Source organism: Aotus nancymaae, unplaced genomic scaffold, assembly GCF_030222135.1.
Source record: "Aotus nancymaae isolate 86718 unplaced genomic scaffold, 86718_ANA_hifiasm-v0.15.2.pri h1tg000065l, whole genome shotgun sequence".
NCBI lineage: Eukaryota > Metazoa > Chordata > Mammalia > Primates > Aotidae > Aotus > Aotus nancymaae.
The window spans coordinates 392,083-410,632 of record NW_026988480.1 but is presented as its reverse complement, the minus strand read 5'-3'; the positions used below and the strand labels follow the sequence as shown (position 1 = coordinate 410,632).

The window sequence follows — 18,550 nt, the reverse complement described above, 5'->3', positions numbered from 1 at the left end:
AAGACTGGGTACAGGACTCACAGTGTCAGGCACCAAGCAGATGCCCAGCCCTCATCCTCAGGCCGGGTGATCTTTGGATGCCCCCATGTTTGCAGCCCGGTAAACCAGGGTCGGGATATATCACAGCCACAGTCACAGCCTGGAGCCCAGACTTGCCTGAATTGCTGTGTTGGCCCATGTTTACTGCACACCTGCTAGGGTGCCTGCAGGAGCTCAGGACACTGCACAGCCTGGATGCCAATCCTGAGTCACAGCCACGTGCACTGTACAGCTCCAGCACCCATGTGAGCTTTTGCACAAACAACTCTATAGGTACTGATCATCATGAGTGTGAGGGAGAGGAAGCTGAGAATGCTAGGAAACCATGTAAGTAGGAGACTCCATCTGGTGCACAGCTCCAGGAAGGCTTCCCATGGAAGAGCCATTTGGATTAAGAGTGAGTAAGCCTCCAGCCCTCTACAGCGAGTGGCAGCTAGTCCCAGTGCATCTTCTTTGACCAAAATGTACACTTGGTTTGCCATCCCCTTTTCATTTTATACATCTTGCAGGCCTGCAACAGTGTGGCTCATCCCAGAATATCCAGACTGTCATGTGAAAGTAGGCTCCCGGGGTTCCATGGGAATGTCCCGTTTCCATCATTTCCCTGCCAGGTCCAGGGCTGGATCATTTATTGACAGTGCTGAGCCTGGGAAGAATTCAGTGGCTTCTTAGACAGAGTATTATTGAACATGAGACCGGGGTCTGCAGGTTCCTGCCTGCTGTTGGTCTGGACACCCACCTCCCATGAGGGTGGCTTCACGCTGCTGCAGCTGTCTGCTCAGATCCCAGACCATCTGCAGTGCAGGCCCTGGGAGCATGGGGACCGAGAAGATGGCCACGCAGAGCTTGGCAGTCCAGTGGGGGAGAGAAGCCAAGGGGTCCCAACATCCCATGTGGTCCACAGGGTAAGAAGTGTCATGCCCAAGGCTGGGGGGCAGGGCCAGGGTGTGCAGGCATCCGAACAAAGCAGGGTGGGTGTTAGTAAATTTTCAGTGGGGCCCCACTTTTCCTCTGCTGGTCTTGAGAGAGGGGAAGTGGGTTCAGGCGAAGTTTGTCTATTAATGAAGATGAAAAGGCAGAGAGTTTTAGGGGACCCAGACTTACCCACTGGGGCAGGGGAGGGCAGTGGCTCATATCCTGGGATGCAGAGGGGCTTGCGTGGCGCTCCCACTGGGACCAGCATCACTGATGAGCATAGGAAAGCAGAGAGTCTGTGCGTTGCAAAGAGGCTTCTGGTCGGGGAGGGGAGGAAATTGGTGGCATCGTGGTCCTGGGGGTTGATGTGGGTTGGGGCAGGACTCTGAATGTGGTGGAACGGAGCTGACAAAGTTGGCATGAGGCTGAGATGCAGAGGTGGGACTCCAGGCCAGCCCAGGAACCAGGACCGAAAGGATGCAGCTGCTGGTCGAAAGGCTGAAGGCCTGGCCAGGTTGTGCAACGGCTGAAAAGCGAGAGGAGTGTGGAGAAGCTGTGATTTAAGGAAGAGAGGCCCTGGTCAGGGAGGTAAAAGGCCTCAGGTCTGTGAGTCCCAGGGTGGGCCATGGTCCCTTCTAAACCTTAGCACCTTAACTGCAAGGTGAAATAGTCCTCAGAAAAGCACTCCTCATTCTGTGTAATCTGTGCGTGCGGCGGCAGCCAAGATGCAGCAGCAGCAGAAAGTCAGAGCTCCCTAAATACCCAGCCCCAAATCCTTCCCCATCAGGATGCTGGCAGGGTCCCACCAATAGGCTCTCCTGGGTAGAGGAAAAATTGTCTTCATTCACTCACTCACTCAGAAAGCATGAGCTAACTAGCGCCAGCCACCGTGTTCTCACGGGCGGAGGGTGTGGGTGAGAATCCTCCCCGCTCTTTAGGAACTTTAGAACCGTGGCGGAATCATAAAAGCCTGGGTTGAGACAGTGCTGTAGGCCTGGTGGGAGGAAGGGCTGGCTGGCAGGAGTGGCCTCAGCTGCAATTGGTGTCCCTGTGATTGAATGTGGTGAGGGGATGGTTAAGGGAGCTCCAAGGGAAACAGTGATTGAATTATGGTCCATCTTCTTTGTGGAATGTTATGTGGCCACTGAAGTTCATAGTCAGATCAATTTGCCAGTACGGCAAGACCATCAAAGTGTGGTCAGGGAAGAGAGCATTGGGTTATGTTTCCTGTGAAATGGTCATGAGGCTAGCCAGGCTCAGTGACATCCACTGTAGTCCCAGCCACTCAGGAGGCTGAGGTGGGAGGATGGTTTGAGGCCAAGACCTCAAGACTGTAGTGCACTGTGGTTACGCCTGTGAATTGCCACTGTCCTCCAGCCTGGGCAACATAGCTCGACCCCGTCTCTAAAAAATGGTCATGAGTTCAACTATGGAATCCCACAGATGCATAGAGACTGCAGAAGATAGTAACGAAGTGTGCGGTGTTAATGTGATTGAAGTTTTCTTTAAAATGATTGCCTTTAATGTGACTGAGTGGATGGAGTTTTCCCATCTGCAGATGCAGTTTCCTTCCTTCTCGCAGTCATCTGTGATGAGTTCATTGAGGGGTTTCTGACTATTCATTCTCATGTCTCAATCCTGTAATAAGTCTGTCAGCCTGCAGTGACTAAATGACACCAACTGCAAGAAAATGGAAATAGTAGGAGGGTGTTTTGACAGTTTAATTACCCTCAAGTCATAGCCCAAGCACAAACAGGCCTGCTTCGGTTGTGAGGACATCTGGCTTCAGAACTGGTGGAATAAGTGTCACTCTCTCCAACGCAACAGTGCTTCTGACGTGCGGGGGTGATGGTGGGACAACCTCTCCCCAATCTCCAACCCCTGCGGCTCTGACATTTCCATTCCGGATTTTTTACTAAAGAAACAGTAGGGCAGAGGGACCCAGGGTGTGTGGCTGTGGGGGGTTGTAAGGGTCTGCTGCACTGTGGGGTGTCACACTCATTCCCACTCTGTGCTGCCCCGGGCAGCCACCTTCAGGATAATTACTTTTGAGTTCATGGTTTTGCTGAAAAAAATTAACTGGAAATTCCTTTTTGTCTGCAAATCACAAATGCCAATCTATTCATACACTCTCAGCTAGCAGAATATTCCTTCCTCATTCATCCCTGATGGCAGAAGGAGACTGGCTGACCGGGGTCAGAGTGAGGAGGTGTGAGTGTGAGCCTGCAGCCCCAGTATGGTGGGCCTCCTTGCCAGCCAGGAATATATTTCCACAAAGTCCTCCAGCTCTGTCTGTCTGACATTCGGTCTGTGTCTCCGTTCTTCTTACTCAGACCTTCTCTTTCCAGCCCCCATGGTTCCCATCCCCTCCCTGTGACCTCTCTCTTGCTATTATAATATGCACAGCCTAGTTTGCATAAAGTGGATATATCTAGAATGTTCTGCCATACAAAAGTGGCAGCTAGTTTTTAAGAAAGGTTTTTCCATGTGAATTTTAATGTCCTTGGCCACAGTGAGTAATGACAGATAACAAACACACTTTGCACAGACTGTATTTCAAAAAGAATTTTTACAGACTGCCCTGTTGGTAGGCAGTTCCTGTTGTTACATTACTACAACAAAGCTTGCACATCTGTGACCCTCGATCAGTGAGAACAGAAACTTCCAGCAGATTTAAGTCCCTTGCCCGTTGTCCTCTGCTTCACCAGTGATGGGGCTGAGACAGAGCCTGAGCCCCTGGCCCATCCTGGTCCACTCGTAGGTGCCTGTATCTGGGGGGCGCACTGCGTGTGCCAAGTGTCTCCCTCACGTTTGCTCACGCGGGCTCTGGGTCCGACAGGCCCCCCTGCGTCACTGGCTATGTTCCTCTCCCTGTGGGAATCAGGTCCTCCTCCATATCCCCTCAGCTCCTGAGTCTGCCATTGCACTTTTCTCCCTAATGTATTAATATTTGAAATGGCTGCTTCCAGCCCATCGAGGGGCAGGAGAGAGAAAACATGGGCCAAACAAGGCCGGAGGCCCCTTGTTCCAGCGAGGCCTGCAGCTCCACGTGAGGTCCCTGTGCCCACATGTCCACCCTACCCACTAAGTGCTCTGTGAAAGCGCCGTGTGCGGGTGCCGTGTGCAGGCACAGGACACCTGGGGTGACGAGGCAGCTGTGCCCAGCCTCCAGCTCTGGGACAAGGACAGGACGACAGTGACTTCTGGCCTCCTCTCATAGGAAAACGTGGATGCTGCACCACCCAGAGCGAAAGGCTGAAGTTGGAAATCTCTTTCATCATACACATTCAGATTGCCTGTGGAAATTCAGCAAAAATACGACATGCATTTCCATTCTGTCTGCCTTTTATCTTCTCAACCTTAAATCCACTTTTAGTTCTGTCATGTTTTCTCTCTCTTTTTTTTTTTTTGAGATGGAGTCTCGCTCTGTTGCCCAGGCTGGAGTGCAGTGGCTCAATCTTGGCTCACTGCAACCTCCACCTCCTGAGTTTAAGTAGTTCTCTGCCTCAGCCTCCTGAGTAGCTGGGATTACAGGCACACACCACTATGCCCGGCTAATTTTTGTATTTTTAGTAGAGACGAGGTTTCACCATCTTGGCCAGGCTGGTCTTGAACTCCTGACCTCATAATCCACCCGTCTCAGCCTCCCAAAGTGCTGGGATTATAGGCGTGAGCCACCGCACCCCATATGTTTTCTCTTTTTTTTAGAAGACTTCTGATGACTTGGGAAAATACTTTTAAAAGATGTGAAGTGGTGTGTTTTTCTGACTGCTGTTTGTTGCATGTCAGTATTTTAAGCCTGGGTTCCCTGTGGAGGAGAAGCTGGCGGGTGTGAGGTGGGCTGGCTGCTTAGACGAGGCCTGCACACGTGATGGTGATTAGTGAAAACAAAGCCAGGAGCTTAACTGGGCATGGGGCCACGGGGATTTGTTATTAATTCTTTGATCTAAGTTAGGTAAAAAGAGGAGAAAAAAATTAGAGGGTTGCAGAATCCCAGGGCTAGTCCTAAACAAACAAACAGAAAGAAGCCCCGCGCAGGTTTAAACTGTTTCCAGTAATGACGCTTCTGGGAGTGGTGCTGGTTTTGTCGTGCTGAGACTGCGGCGCGTGCCGTGGGCTCATGCTGCTGACAGCAGGAGAAGGTGCGTGCTGGATTCATGTCCTGGGGCTGCCCTCACAAAGTACTACAGACCCCGTGGCTTAAAGCAGCCAGAATGTGTCTTCCTGCAGTTCTAGAGGCCAGAAGTCGGCGCGGCAGTGGGGTGAGTTGCTTCTGGAGACTGAGGGAGGATGCATACTTGTTCACAATATTCTAAACGTCTTTTACAGTAACAGTTGTCTTTGTAGTTATTTCTCTCTCTTCATTCTATTTCTGGGGTGCCTTTTCTCTCTCTTGTTGCTTAATTAGTTTTGCTACGTGTTCACTGTATTATTTCAAGGAAAAAACGTCAAAAGAATCTCAGGGCTGGATGGGATTCTCAAGAGCACCCAACCTAAGCGCACTTTGTGCCAGTAATCTCACTCCACACCTGGCTGGGTGGCACAGAGCCCACTCCACTGAGGTCACGGTGCTGTCCTCAGCCGCTCCAGCCTGCACTGCTGCCCACCTCCCCGCTCGAGGCGTCTGCAGGTTGGAGAAGCGCCTGACGAGGTCACAAAGGAAAGCGCCTGTGGTTCTCCAGGTTCAGTGAAGAAAGACTGTCGAGGGGGTGGAAGGAGGCTGAATCTCCACAGTAGCAAATCTGCTGAGTTTGACAGCTCCTGTGATGTCTCTGCAGTAGCTCCTCTTGAAATCTAAGGCAACATGTCCACACTCTAAACCACTGTCAAAGATAGTACTGAAAGTTAAAAAGGGAGGGAGGACAGTGAAACAGACTAGATAAGAAATAGCAAGGAAACAAAGCCAAGACATAACAGAGGAAGATCGCCCACAATCTCTATGGCAGTGAAGAGGAGCGTTAACACTCCTCTGTAAGAAGAAAAAGACCAACATGCGATGTTAAAATCCAAATCCAAATACATTCTGCTTAACAAGAGAGGCTAAAGAGCATGACATGGGAAAGTAACAGAAGTTCACGCGGAGGGATTAGCAAAGAAGGGGCAGGGTCAAAGGCGACTTGCGAGCTGCACAGGAGAACTTCTGGAGAGAGTCACAAACATAAGCAAAGGAACCTGAGAGAGAGCTGTCACCATCTCAGGAAGAGGCACTGTGGCTTGGCCAGGCTGGGGCATGGGGGCGGTAAGGACGGAGCAGGGATGGGGTCCTTCCTGGGCCCAGAGCTCATGGAACTTACTGAACTGAAGGGTTGAGTGAAGGGAGGGGCCTATCTTCGTGACTCAGATTCCTTCTCTGTAAGGAGGGATGGTAATCCTCAGACACTTACCAAGTGCCTTGCACTTGCCACTCAAATTACTGCCTGAAGACATGCGTGGTCCCTGGAGCTTGTTAGAAATGCAGGCCCTCCCACACCCCAGCCCCACCCAGAGCCGCTGAGTCAGGGTCTGTATTTCAGCAAGATCCCCGGGTGATTCAGGATGCCCCCTGCACTGAGAAGTGCTACAGGTTTGACGCAGACACGGGCGTTGAAGGATGGGCTGTGCTGGCCACAGTCTACAGGTGCAGCATTAGGAATAGCGTGAGCACCTGTGAACTCTGCGGGGCTGGAGTGGAAGTGAGTCCTCTCTCTTGGAGTAACATGCCTGCTTTTTCTCTAATTTCTGGCAGATGCTCAGGGATCTGCTCTGCGGGATGCATGAGAATTCTCTTTATTAACAGTTATTTTTGCTTTTGTTTAATAAAAATCAACAGCAACAAGCAAAACTGTTGTCTCCACTCAACTTCTGATTTATACAGCTAGGAAAAAAAAGTAAAAACTTTTAGTGTGGGGGTTTCAGTTTCTACTTAATCTTGCTTACCAAGTTTGTCTGTGCCTTTTCTTGTGGGACATTAGGGCCCTGATGTCTTAAAGCAATGTTCGCATGGATCTCAGCTGTGTTTCAAGTATCTGGTCTCTATAAACCCTAACAGGTCGGCCTGAGGGCTGAGTACCTCATACCCACATGTCTTTTAACTCTCTTCCTCCTGTCTTCCCCAAAAGGCAACAGCAGGAGGTTTTTTTTTTTTTTTGTAATAAGATAATGTATGTATCTCAAGAGGAAATGTACAGTGTAAATACAGTGGAAGAAGAAATACACAGTCTGTAGTCCAGCTCCCTTCTTCCAGCTTACCAGTTTTTTTGTGTATTCTTTGAGAAATATTCCATAGATTTACTAATAGATGCATATGAAAAGGAAATCCTTTTAATACTGATTAAAAAATCACCTTAATCTGATCAAAGTATAAAAATTAATGGAACATTTGAAAGAAGCTCTTAGATTTCGCACTACAAAGTGTGTCTGAATACATTTATAGAAGTGGAAACTGCATACCTCCGGATGCTAGGAGCTCCGTTTCAAATTTTGTGACTCTGTGGCGATCTTGGGAAAGTTGCTCAGCTCTCTGAGCCTCAAGCCCCTGAAGCTGGGATCCTAGGAGTTTCCTTCGTGTCCCCTGCTGAGCACAGGGCCAGAGAGTCAGAGCTCAGTGAGGGTTAGCAGTTACTTAGGGCACCTGCAGTTTGTAGATGTCTTTAAATGAACAAATGTATGCTCTGCACCCACTTGGAAATGAAAGACTATGCCCGTAGATTTTGTGTTGAGTCAAAAACGTGGGAGTAGAGGAGCCTGCGGTGCTGGTTTTCTCCTCTGCCCTCTTTCTAGGTCCCACCTCTGTTCCTCGGCTCTGGCCAGGAGCCTTGGGGCCAGTTGGCCTTTTCTTTTGACACCACCCTTTGTTCAGACTCTGATGAGAGCCTCCCTGCTGGTTCTCTTGCTGCCCCTGCCTTCACCGCGGTCTGTTTCCAGCAAGGCAGCCAGAGTCACAAGAGGAGCACAACAGGCTTGTGCTCCCAGCACTCCCATGGGCCCACCGCACCCACAGAAGCACCTTGAGGGGCCACGGAAGCCCTCTCTTCTCTCGGCACCCCTCCTGGCTGCCCAGCAGGCTCTGACCTCTCCTGCAGCTCCTCCACTCACTAGCCTCCTGCCACACACTGGCCTTTCCCCATGGACACGCCAAGGTACACAGCGTGCTCTGCCAGCACCTGCTGCCTGCCCCTTCTACCCTTCACTTCCATTTCTTCCATGTCCTTCACCTTCCCTATGAGGCCCTGTGTGCAGACACAAGGAAAAATGGCACTGCCCTTCCCCCTCCCTGTTGGCTTTTCTTTTTTCAATTTTCCTGCTTTATTTTCACATTTGGACTTATCACCAACTAATCTACTCTCTAGTTTTCTTACTTACCTCGCTTATTGTCTGTCTCAACTGCAAGAACCAAAATAACTGAGGTTTTCTGTTTTTGTCACTGCTGCGATCTGCGTGCCCGGAACAGTGCTGGCGCTCAGTGAGAATTGTCTTTGTTGAATACACAAATGGACTTAGGCGTCAATGAAATGAATGCAACAGTGTATGCAGTGCACGCTCAGCTGATTTTTAGAGGCATTAATAGATTCCTAACTTTATTCTGTTAAAAGTTTAAAATATGAAAAACCAAATGAACTGAGCTCTCCTCAGAAGAGGCTCAGAAATTAATAAAGTCACAGGAATATATAAAGAGTGGGTAAAATTAAGCCTGGGAAGTAGAGATGGGAGAAATTATAAATAAAATACAAATTTATTGTAAAAATCAGAAAAATATGATTATAAATCTCAAAAGTTATCAGTTGATAAAAAGCAATAAAGCAGATTACATTGCTTGTTCCCCTCATGATAAATCTAATCAGTAAAGTAGAACATAAAAATAAAAGCATAAATTAAAACACTACAGATTCAAAGGGTTAAAAATCACCAGGAAGTATTCATGAATTGGAAAATCTGATAAGATGGCAAAGTGTATGATACCAAAGTGCATCGAGACACTGAAAATTTCAGTAACTCAAAAAGCAAGCAAGAGTTTGAAGACATTTTCAAAGAATTATCTCCCTGAATGTCTTTAAATTCATACTTTTTTAAAAACTTTAAAGAAACAGTTCATTTTAATGAATATATCAATTACTACAAATCATAGGAACGTTGCATACTCATTTTGTAATGTTAGTATAACTTGGGAACAAACACCAAAATAAAATAATATTGAATCATATTTAGGAAACTGAATTAAGCCGTGTGTCAAAGTAGTAAACCATCCGAACCAACCATGATCTTCCTAAGAAAGAAAAGATAGTTTGATTTTAGGCAAGTAATTAACATGATAAGTTATGTCAAAAGCAATGATTATCTTAGTAGGTGGTGGAAAATCTGTCAGTACAATTTGATATATATTCTTTATCAAAACTTTTTCAAAACTAGCCATATAAGGCTAGTTCTTCATTAATATAATGAAGACCTCATGTAAATTCCTGGGTTCCAGGCTGAAGCCTTCCACTGTGTGCTGCATGATGCCAGCTATGCCTTTTGAACGGGAAATGTTCCACAAATAATTGTTGAGTATGTACTTTAGACCCATCGCTAACATCACATTTAGTGAAACTGTAAAAGAATTCCCATGAAAATCGAATTGCTTAGTATCATAACTAATATTTAAGATTGCTCTAAAATTTCTTGCTAAAGTATTAAAATATTCAACCATCAAGAAGGAGAAACAAAACTATTTGTAAACAGTTTTTCAGTACTTACCTAAAACTGGAGAATGAGCTCAGAAATATTTTTAAGAGCTGAGACAGTTTAGCAAAATGAACAGATACTACCTCAAAACCAAACTAGGAAAGCTCAGGGGACACAGAAAGACCAGCACGGACCTGGCAACATGTCTGTTGCTTGTGAAAATGTTCTCTGGAAGAGGTAGTTCAGCGCTTTTGGCTACAAGTAACATATACCCCAGTTCAGCCAGCTTCAAAAATAAGGAAGAATTGTCTCTCATGACAGGAAAGTCATAAGAGGCCATAGCAGGAAGGCCATGGTTTACCTGCATGGCTCAGCAGCATCGTGGGGCCGGGCTCCTGTGGGCCCCTGCTGCCTGCCTCAGCTCCTCCCGCTTCAGCTCTCCTTCCTGGCTGAGAGAGGGCCCCCTGGGTCCTCAAAGATGCAACAGTGTCCACTGGAAGGAGAATCCCTTGGGCACATTGTGTAATTTATTTGGGCTTCCACTTCTGAATCTGTAAAATGGAAATAGTGTGTATCTCATAGCATCCCTGTAGGGCTGGAATGGCAGGTTGTATGTGAGATACTTGATCTGTAAGGAAAATGCACTTAGCGTGTTATAGAGCCCTGAGGTCCTGGTTCTCTTCCACACTTCCTGCTCTGAGAGGTACTTGGTCAGAGGCCAGCAGTCTGAAAGCTCTCCCCAGCATCTACTCAGCTGTCATTTATCTTGGTCTTCCATTTTCCATCACCCATTTTTTTTTTTCTCCCTTTCAGTTTGCAAGCCATTCTCCTTGGGAGAGAATACCATTTTAGGTAGTTTCTTTCGCCATTTGTTTTATTTCTTAATCTTCATTACTGTCTGTGCACATGAAAAGGCCCTTTTTTTGTCTGGAGTCATTGCTTCCAGCTGCAGCTCCCTTGGCTTTGTTTTCTGACTTTGTTCTGTATTTGCTCCTGGTAATAATACCCTTTTGTGGTTTTGCTGTTTAGTCACAGGGCTTCATTTGGAACGCTCACAGTTTTGTTCTCACCATGCTTATTTGTGATTATGGAGTTGAGGTTATGACTTTCAGGTGCTTTCGATTCCAGAGCCACGTGCCATAGAATCATCTGTGCGTCTCTGGAAACGTCTTTGCTGCAATCTCTGAAGTCTGTGGGCACATTCCGGGCCCCGCCGGCCTTCTGTTTGCCGGTTTCACGCACGGCATGACGTGTCCTTGCTTTCTCTTTCCTAAATGAGTCTCTGCCTCTGTGAGAACTGGGTCCACCTTCCCTCAGTGGCTTCTCTTTGTGGGAGTCTGAGTGGTAAACATGGCCAGTGTCCTGCGAAGAGTTGTAGCCAAATGAGCAGAAGCCCAGCAGCTGTCTGGGTGGGCACGCCTTCTGCGTGCCGCTTCCCTGGCCATGCTGGCTTCACCTTGCCTGGCTGCCTCCATCTGGCCCTGGCCCTCAGCTGCTCACGAGGCTCCATCCTCCAGCCCCACTGCCCTTTAGCCTCAACCGCAGCCCCTCCAGCGTGGTCACCAATTTTTTTACCTAAGGGTCCATGTTCTTGACAAATACACAGTTTATCCCCCTCCTCTTCGTTCTTTTTTATATTCCAAATGCCTCTCCATCTCCATGTTTAAAGGTTTCAGTCCTGTCCCACCAGTTCCTGGCAAGATCCGTCATTGCAGCTATGAACGTGAAAACACCAGTTAGAGTGGGTGCAGGTGCTGGCGTTTCTGGTTCTGCAGCATGAATGGCCACATTGCAAACATAGCCTGGCTGCCTCTCTGCTACAAAGACCACACTCCTGCCGCCCCCCCTCACCTGCAGCAGGGAGTTGGGGTCTTCCCCTCGACAGGAGCCACGGGCTTGGCACAGGCTTGCTGAGTGGGGAAGCCAGTCACTCCTATCATATTAGAAACAGGTGCGTCTCAGGAAACCCCTGTGTACCCAGCACGATCTGGCAGAGTCAAAGCCCAGATCCAAGTCGCCTCTCGCCTCTGCTTCAGTCACTCCTCCCACGTATTTATGGAACGTCTGCCACATGCCAGGTGCATTCTGGGCTCTCAGGGCACCAGGATGAGTGATGTTCTGTCCTTATATTCAGAAGGCTCAGAAAATCATACCACACTGGGCGAGGGCTGCACACCCACAGGCCTGCCTTGTTCTGGGTGCCAGAGGACAGGGGTGCCTGCTCAGCGGGAAGGCAGTGACAGCCAGCAAGAGGGGGCTGCCTGGTGATTCTGAGCTGAGACTAAAAGATGCATGGGAATTAGCCAGACCAGAGGCTGGGAGGAGCCTGGCATGAGGTGGGTACAGGCATTCCAGGGGACACAGTCTGGGTGGTGAAAGCCCAGGAGATGTCATCTAGTGAGGGCCCTGGGAGGGCAGGTCAGATCCGGGCAGTGCGGTTGCTGCTGGGGGATGGAGACTAGGGCAGCCGGTGAGACTCAAGGCTCTGAAGTGGGCAGGAGCCCCCCAGAGCTGGCCCGGTCCCTTGGGAGAGCTTGCCATCCCATGAGTTGTGGTGGGGAGTATAGGAACAAGCAGGTTGCAGCCTGGGTGGCAGGGACAATCTCTGCCCCTGCTGCCCTGCGTTGAGGCTCCTGCCCACAGCTGGAGGAGCAGCTGGGCTAGAGGAGAGAGCAGAGACTCATGTGCCCTGGGTTGGGAGGGGCTGACTATAATGACACAAAGACCTCGGTGGAACAGGAGCGCTTTCAGGAGTCAGGCCCCTGGGCCCCTGGCCTCTGTCCCTCCTGGGCCACACACTCTGTCTGCCGCCTCTCCCTCTCCCTGCATTTCCACCTATCCCTCTGTGGCCCGCCGGACTCTCCTGCATCCCCAGGAAAGATTGGCTCAGCCCCTCCAAGATGCCACTGGCCAGTCAGCTGGGCTGGAGAGCTGGCAGGTCCTGCTAAGAATGCAGGCTGCCTGGCCAGCCCCTGGCACCCGCGGGGCTGGGCCAGCTCACTGAGAAGGGGTGGTTGTCTGTTAACATCACACTGTGCCCTCCCAGTCTTTGCTGAGTCTGTAGCTCCCTTTCAGACCATGCAAGACTCCCAGTGAGGGAGAGATGATGGCGTTAGGAGTAAAACGACTCCAGCACTGTCCAGAGACAGGTGACCTGCCGAGGGTGTGAGTGCAGCCCGTCTGGGAGGCTGGCTGTGGCGCCCCTTGATTATCTTAGATGGCACTCCACCCAGGGGCCATGACGCTCCCAATCTCCTGTGGCTCTCCCAGCCCACCCTTGCCTGAACTCCTTCCCACACTTCACCGTCCTGTATGAGAGACGCGTGTCATCGTAGGGAGAGTCTGACTTTCTGCTTCACTGCTGGGTTCAAGTCCGGGTGCTGCTGTAGCGGCAGTGTGACCTTGGTGAGGCACTCTCCCTTGCAGAGCCTCTGTTCTCCTGCCTCATCCCTGTCCTGCGCTGTTCCCCACCTTGCACACAGGCCCAGGCTGGCCTGATGGACACTGGTGATGTGAGGGGCAGCCGTGGGGCTGTCGTGGTTTTAGTCATCTCTCCTGACTCTTTCTACCTCATCTTCTGGAGAAAGTCTTCCTGCAATCCCAGCCTCTTCCTAAATGCTCTGTGTATTTTGTTTAACTGAACCGTTGACCACAAACTAGAACTGAAGGGCTCCTCCCAGGGCACACCCCGTGTTGGGGGAGGGGCGGTGGAGTCCCCCTGGTCCTGGCTGTCACCCCTGTGCAGATCGTCCCCACTGAATCGTCGTCACTATTTTGGCTCCCAGCTGTGACCGTCACGCACGCTCCTTTCGTCCTTGAGGCTTTTGGAATCTCCCTGGTCAGCTCTCCTGTAACCCTTTCCCACATCCCTGTCAGCAAACCAATCACTTGGACCCGCTTCCACCGGCAGTGGAGGCTGCCGGACACGTGCACCCTGCCCCTCCACCGAACCCCGTGGGGGCCGAGTCCCCTGCTGTGGCTCTCAGGGCCACACCCTGCACGGCTCTGTGCACTCCGTCCACTGTTCCCCAGCTTCCAGCTAGTTAGTGGGCTCCCAGTGCTGCACCAGAGGCCCCTGCCCTCCCCGAGCTGTGGTCCCCGAAAGTCCTCTCTGTTCCTGGGCATCTCTCCCCACCCCTGCCCATATTCGCAAGCATTTCCGTCCTTACAAAGACACCTTCCGTTGCCCTGTGTGCCTTCCAGCTGCCACCTGTCTCCTCCTCTGTCTACACTCCCAGCCCAGACTGTTTGTCCCACTGCAGCAGGGACCTGTGTCCACCATGGTGTGAAACTGCAGAGGAGGAGCACGGGAAGTCCAAGGCCACAGCCGCTGGAAATGGCCATGCCCATTTTGACCTCTCTTCAGCCAGGGACAGGACATGACTTCCTCCTGAAAATTCTCCTACCCCTTGCTGCCCTGGCTTCTGGCGCACCACCTCCTGCCGTATCTTCCCGTGGCCTGTGTGTCCTTGTCATCGGCCTTAGATGCTCCCTGCTCTCCTCCTGGCCTCCCGTGCTGCTCCTCCCTGAAGCCTTCCCCTGGCCATGCCCACATTTCCACCACTGCCTTCTAGAGGAGGCTCCAGAGCTGCCTTCACCTCTCCAGCCCAGCATGGACTTTGCCGTCTGCCCCGCCCTTGTCCGGTATTCCGCTGCCTGTTGGGAGGCCCTTATTGAGACCGAAGGCCGGGGCCTTTTCTTCTCAGCCCTTGTCTCCCTCCCCACATGCTCCCCACCGAGTCAGTCCCGGGCCAGTCACTGCTGACAGCCTCAGTGCTTCATTCCCTCTGCTCCATTTTCTCTCTGATACTCAGAGGCCTTTGTTGTGTCTTGCCTAGACTATTGCGATGGCCTCTTTTTAAAAATCCTTGGCTTTTTAATTGTGTAATGTATGGCAGGATCCAGATCTAAATTAAACATAATCTCTGCCCTTGGGAAACTCATGGTAATGGCAGTAGATCGACTTCTAAACACAACACAGCTCAGGCAGTGCGTGAAATGCACCAGAGCAGTGCAGGTGGCGTCTGTGGGACGGCGCAGGTGCAGGGCGGGGCGGCGTCTGTGCCCGGTGCCCTCCTGGCAGGTGAGGGCGCTCGGTGAGGGACAGTGCGGGTCTGGCCTGTGCTTCTGTCCCACATTCTCTCCTTCAGCACATGCCCAGATTTTCACGGTCTTAAGTTATGTGGGCTTTGGAGGTTTGGGGCATCTTGTGCACCTTGATGAGCATGTTTCTAGAGTCAGAACTTTATCAAACTGTGTCGGGGAGATGTGCAACAAAAAACAAAACCCTACACAGTATTCACACAGGGCCAGCTTCCTTGACATTTGAGTGTCTCCCTGAGCTACACAAAGCCTCGCTTAGAATACACCTGAGTCCTGTCACAAAATCAGCTTTACCCGGGAAACACCCAAAATCAGCTTTACCCGGGAAACACCCAAAATCAGCTTTACCCGGGAAACACCCAAAATCAGCTTTACCCGGGAAACACCCAAAATCAGCTTTACCCGGGAAACACCCAGCACTCACAGTTTCTTCTCTTTATTTACATATACCATATTCTACGTGGTTAATCTGCACGATCACTGTAACCAGGCCGAAAACAGCACCTCAGAGTCAGGGTAGATTTAGGGTCAGGTGGCCAGCCTGTGCCCTCCCATCACCTTTCCTGGTGCCCCCACACCCTGCGCCTCCGCCTGTCACTAGGGAGTCAGCCCACAGCTCCACTCCTGACCCGTGGAGCATCCATCAGCCGCAGCCTGGCCATGTGTGCCCAGGCGCACCGCCTCTCTGCCTGTAACTCGTGCCCTGAGGACACGCCAGCCCGGCAGGCAGGAATGGAGACCTTACTTCAGAAATGGTCACCAGCAAACTCTGTGCCCAGAGGGGTTGTGGAGCTGCCATGATAATGCCAGGCTGAGTCGCAAAGCCTGGGTGGTCTCTGCAGCTCTTCCCATGGTTTGCCGCAGACACCTTACCTTACTGTGGCCCAGTTTCCTCCCTCTGATGTGTGAACTGGTAATGTGGAGCGCAGTCCAGTAGAACCCAAGTTCCAAGAGGGCAGGGCCTGCCTGTCCTGTTGCTTGTCACCAGGCCCCAGGCGCCCCCTTAGGCATGTTGGGTCCCTCATACACTGTCGCTGAGTGAATGACAGGGCTTGACCTGCTGGCCCCGCAGCCTGCACGTACTCGGGGTGTGATGGGACTTTTTCTTCTGTCCTCACGTATGTTCGTCTGTCTTTCAGGAGCCCAGCAGCCGGGGCCGCCCTATTACACCGACCCAGGAGGACCAGGGATGAACCCTGTCGGGAATTCCATGGCAATGGCTTTCCAGGTCCCACCCAACTCACCCCAGGGGAGTGTGGCCTGCCCGCCCCCTCCTGCCTACTGCAACACGCCTCCACCCCCGTACGAACAGGTGGTGAAGGCCAAGTAGCGGGGCGCCCTTGTGTGAGAGGAGAGACGGGAGAGGGCCTTTCCCCGGCCTTTCTGTCCCCATGGATGCTCACTTCCAGGAATGGCCTCACGGGCCGCCAAGGGCAGTTCCTCTCATATCCTCACAGCAAGCACAGCTCTCTTTCAGGCTTCCCATGGAGGGCAGTCTGTGAACTCACACTGTGTCTCCTCTGTTGCTTCTGTTTCTGACGAAGTCTGTGCTCTCGCGTGGCAGTGTGGTGACAGTCCCCGAGGGCTGACGTCCTTATGGTGGTGTGACCCGATCTTCGGGAGAGAGACTGAGAGGAAGAAGGCAGTGCTGGAGGTGCAGGTGGTGTGTGGAGGGGCCAGGCCGGGCATCCCAGGCAAGCAGCCTTCTGCCGGGTATTAACAGGAAGCCCCATGCTGGGCGGCTCAGCCAATGAAGCAGCAGCCGTGAGCTGAGCCCAGCGACCTGCTCCAGCCTGTCCTCCTGTCAGTCATCCTCTTCCAGAAGCTGTTGGAGAGACATTCAGGAGAGAGCAAGCCCCTTGTCACGTCTCTGTCTCTGTTCACTTCCTAAAGACAGGCTTCTCCTGCACCGCCAGGGAAGAGCAGCGCGTGCCGCTCTCACCACAGGATGGCGCCCAGAATCAGGCCTGCACTGGAGGTCTGACGGGGATCTGAAGTTCACTAAGGAAAGTTATTTAAATTCATGGGAAATCACTTCCTGCCCCAAACTGAGACATTGCATTTTGTGAGCTCTTGGGTCTGACTTAGAGAAAGGACTGTTATTTTTTCGGTGTGTTTATGGAAGTGCATGTAGAGTGTCCTGTCCTTGAGATCAGACTGGGCATGTGTCTTCCCCTCGACGTCACCACCTCTCCAGGGTGTTCTCAGGCCCGGGGGTCCCCTTCCCTCCGGCAGCTCCAGTGGTGGGTTCTGAAGGCCGGTTTGAAAGCAGGGGGCACATCTGGCTGGGAAGTCACATGGCCCTTCCTGGGAGAGAGACTGGCTGAGGTGTCAGCAGGGCACGGCCAGCCATGCTGACCGTAGTGCGTGGTGGTTGTGTTGGGTCTGAGCGGGTGTGTGCTGCGCTTCAAGGAGGAGGAGCTTGCTGGGAAAAGACAGGAGAAGTACTGACTCAACTGCACTGACCATGTCAAAATTAGAATAAAGAAGATGTGTGATGCACATTCCTGGATAGGAATCGCAGCTCACCCCAGGATCTCACAGGTAGTCTCCTGAGTAGTTGATGGCTAGTGGGGATCTAGCTCTGTCCCGCTGCATAGTTGTAGTGATGATGTGTGAGCCCTGACCTGTCCTGTGTGCTGACGAGCAATGCCGCATAGCTGAGCCGCCTAGATTACTAGATGTGCTGTATCATGGGGAATGAGGTAGGGGTGCTTATTTTTTAACGAACTAATCAGAGCCTCTTGAGAAATCATTACTCATTGAATTGGAGCATCAAGACATCTCACGGAGGTGGCTACGGAGTGATTTGTTGTCCGTGCTTTTCACTCTGAGGACATAGAATCAGAGAACCTCCTGGGGAATTCCACAGGAAATACTTGGGAACAAAACAGACACCCTGGGAATGCAGTTCAAAGCACAGATGCTGCCTCCACTGTCTCTGACCACCGTGGTGTGACTGCTGGCCGTCAGGGTGGGACCTCCCATGCTGCAGGCCTCCATCTAAATGAGACAGCAAAGCACAAGTTCACTGTTTACAACCAAGACAACTGCGTGGGTCCAAACACTCCTCTTCCTCCAGCTCATTTGTTTTGCATTTTTAATGTCAGTTTCTCCCTTTATTTTTTGTAATGAAAAAGCACACTAAGCTGCCCCTGGAATCGGGTCCCGCTGAATAGGCACCCAAAGGTCTGTGACTCAATTTCGTTTATCTTTTTGATAGCAAATGATGTTAAGAGACTGAGTGATGGCTAGGGCACAACAATTTTATATTCCCATGTTTGTGTGAGACAGATTTTGTTTTCCCTTGAACCTGGTTAGAATTGTGCTCCTGTGAACACTGATCCTGCATATGGAAGTCCCACTTCGGTGACATTTCCTGGCTATTCTTGTTTCCATTGTGTGGGTGGTGGGTCGCGTCCACTTCCTGGAGTGAGACAGCTCCTGGCGTGTGGAATTCCTGGCACGTCCATGGTTCAGAGTAAACTTGAAGCAGATTTGTGCATGCTTTTCCTCTGCAACAATTGGCTCATTTCTCTTTTTTGTTCTCTTTTGATAGGATCCTATTTCCTATGTGTGCAAAATAAAAGTGAATTTGGGCATGTGCTTTGATTGTTTTGTGGGAGAGTGGGAAAGAGGATGGAGATGAAGGTTCTGATGAGGAAGGGCATACAGCCGATCCTTGGTCCAGCAGGGTGGGGCGGGTGGAGGATGCGCCCAGTCTCCGAAGAACTGGAAACTCGATGTTACTTGAAAGGGTAAGATGCAGGCTACGGAGACAGTTGTCCCTGGTGGGTAGGAAGACAGAAGCATTGCTAAGATAATGTACAGTTAATACTGTTAGTTTACCTGG

At 51.0% G+C, this 18,550-nt stretch overlaps 1 protein-coding gene across 4 annotated transcripts in view; it reads left to right on the top strand.

The window, feature by feature from the left end:
- Positions 1-18,299, top strand: part of VOPP1 (VOPP1 WW domain binding protein) — a 100,153-nt gene extending 81,854 nt beyond the window's left edge. For all 4 annotated transcript variants that reach the window (XM_021668204.2, XM_021668203.2, XM_064366659.1 and 1 more), the window contains one exon: positions 15,837-18,299. In XM_021668204.2, the coding sequence (XP_021523879.2) occupies positions 15,837-16,027 (191 nt within the window). In that variant the 3' untranslated portion in view covers positions 16,028-18,299. The remainder of the gene's footprint in view (positions 1-15,836) is intronic.
- Positions 18,300-18,550: the final 251 nt, after the last annotated feature.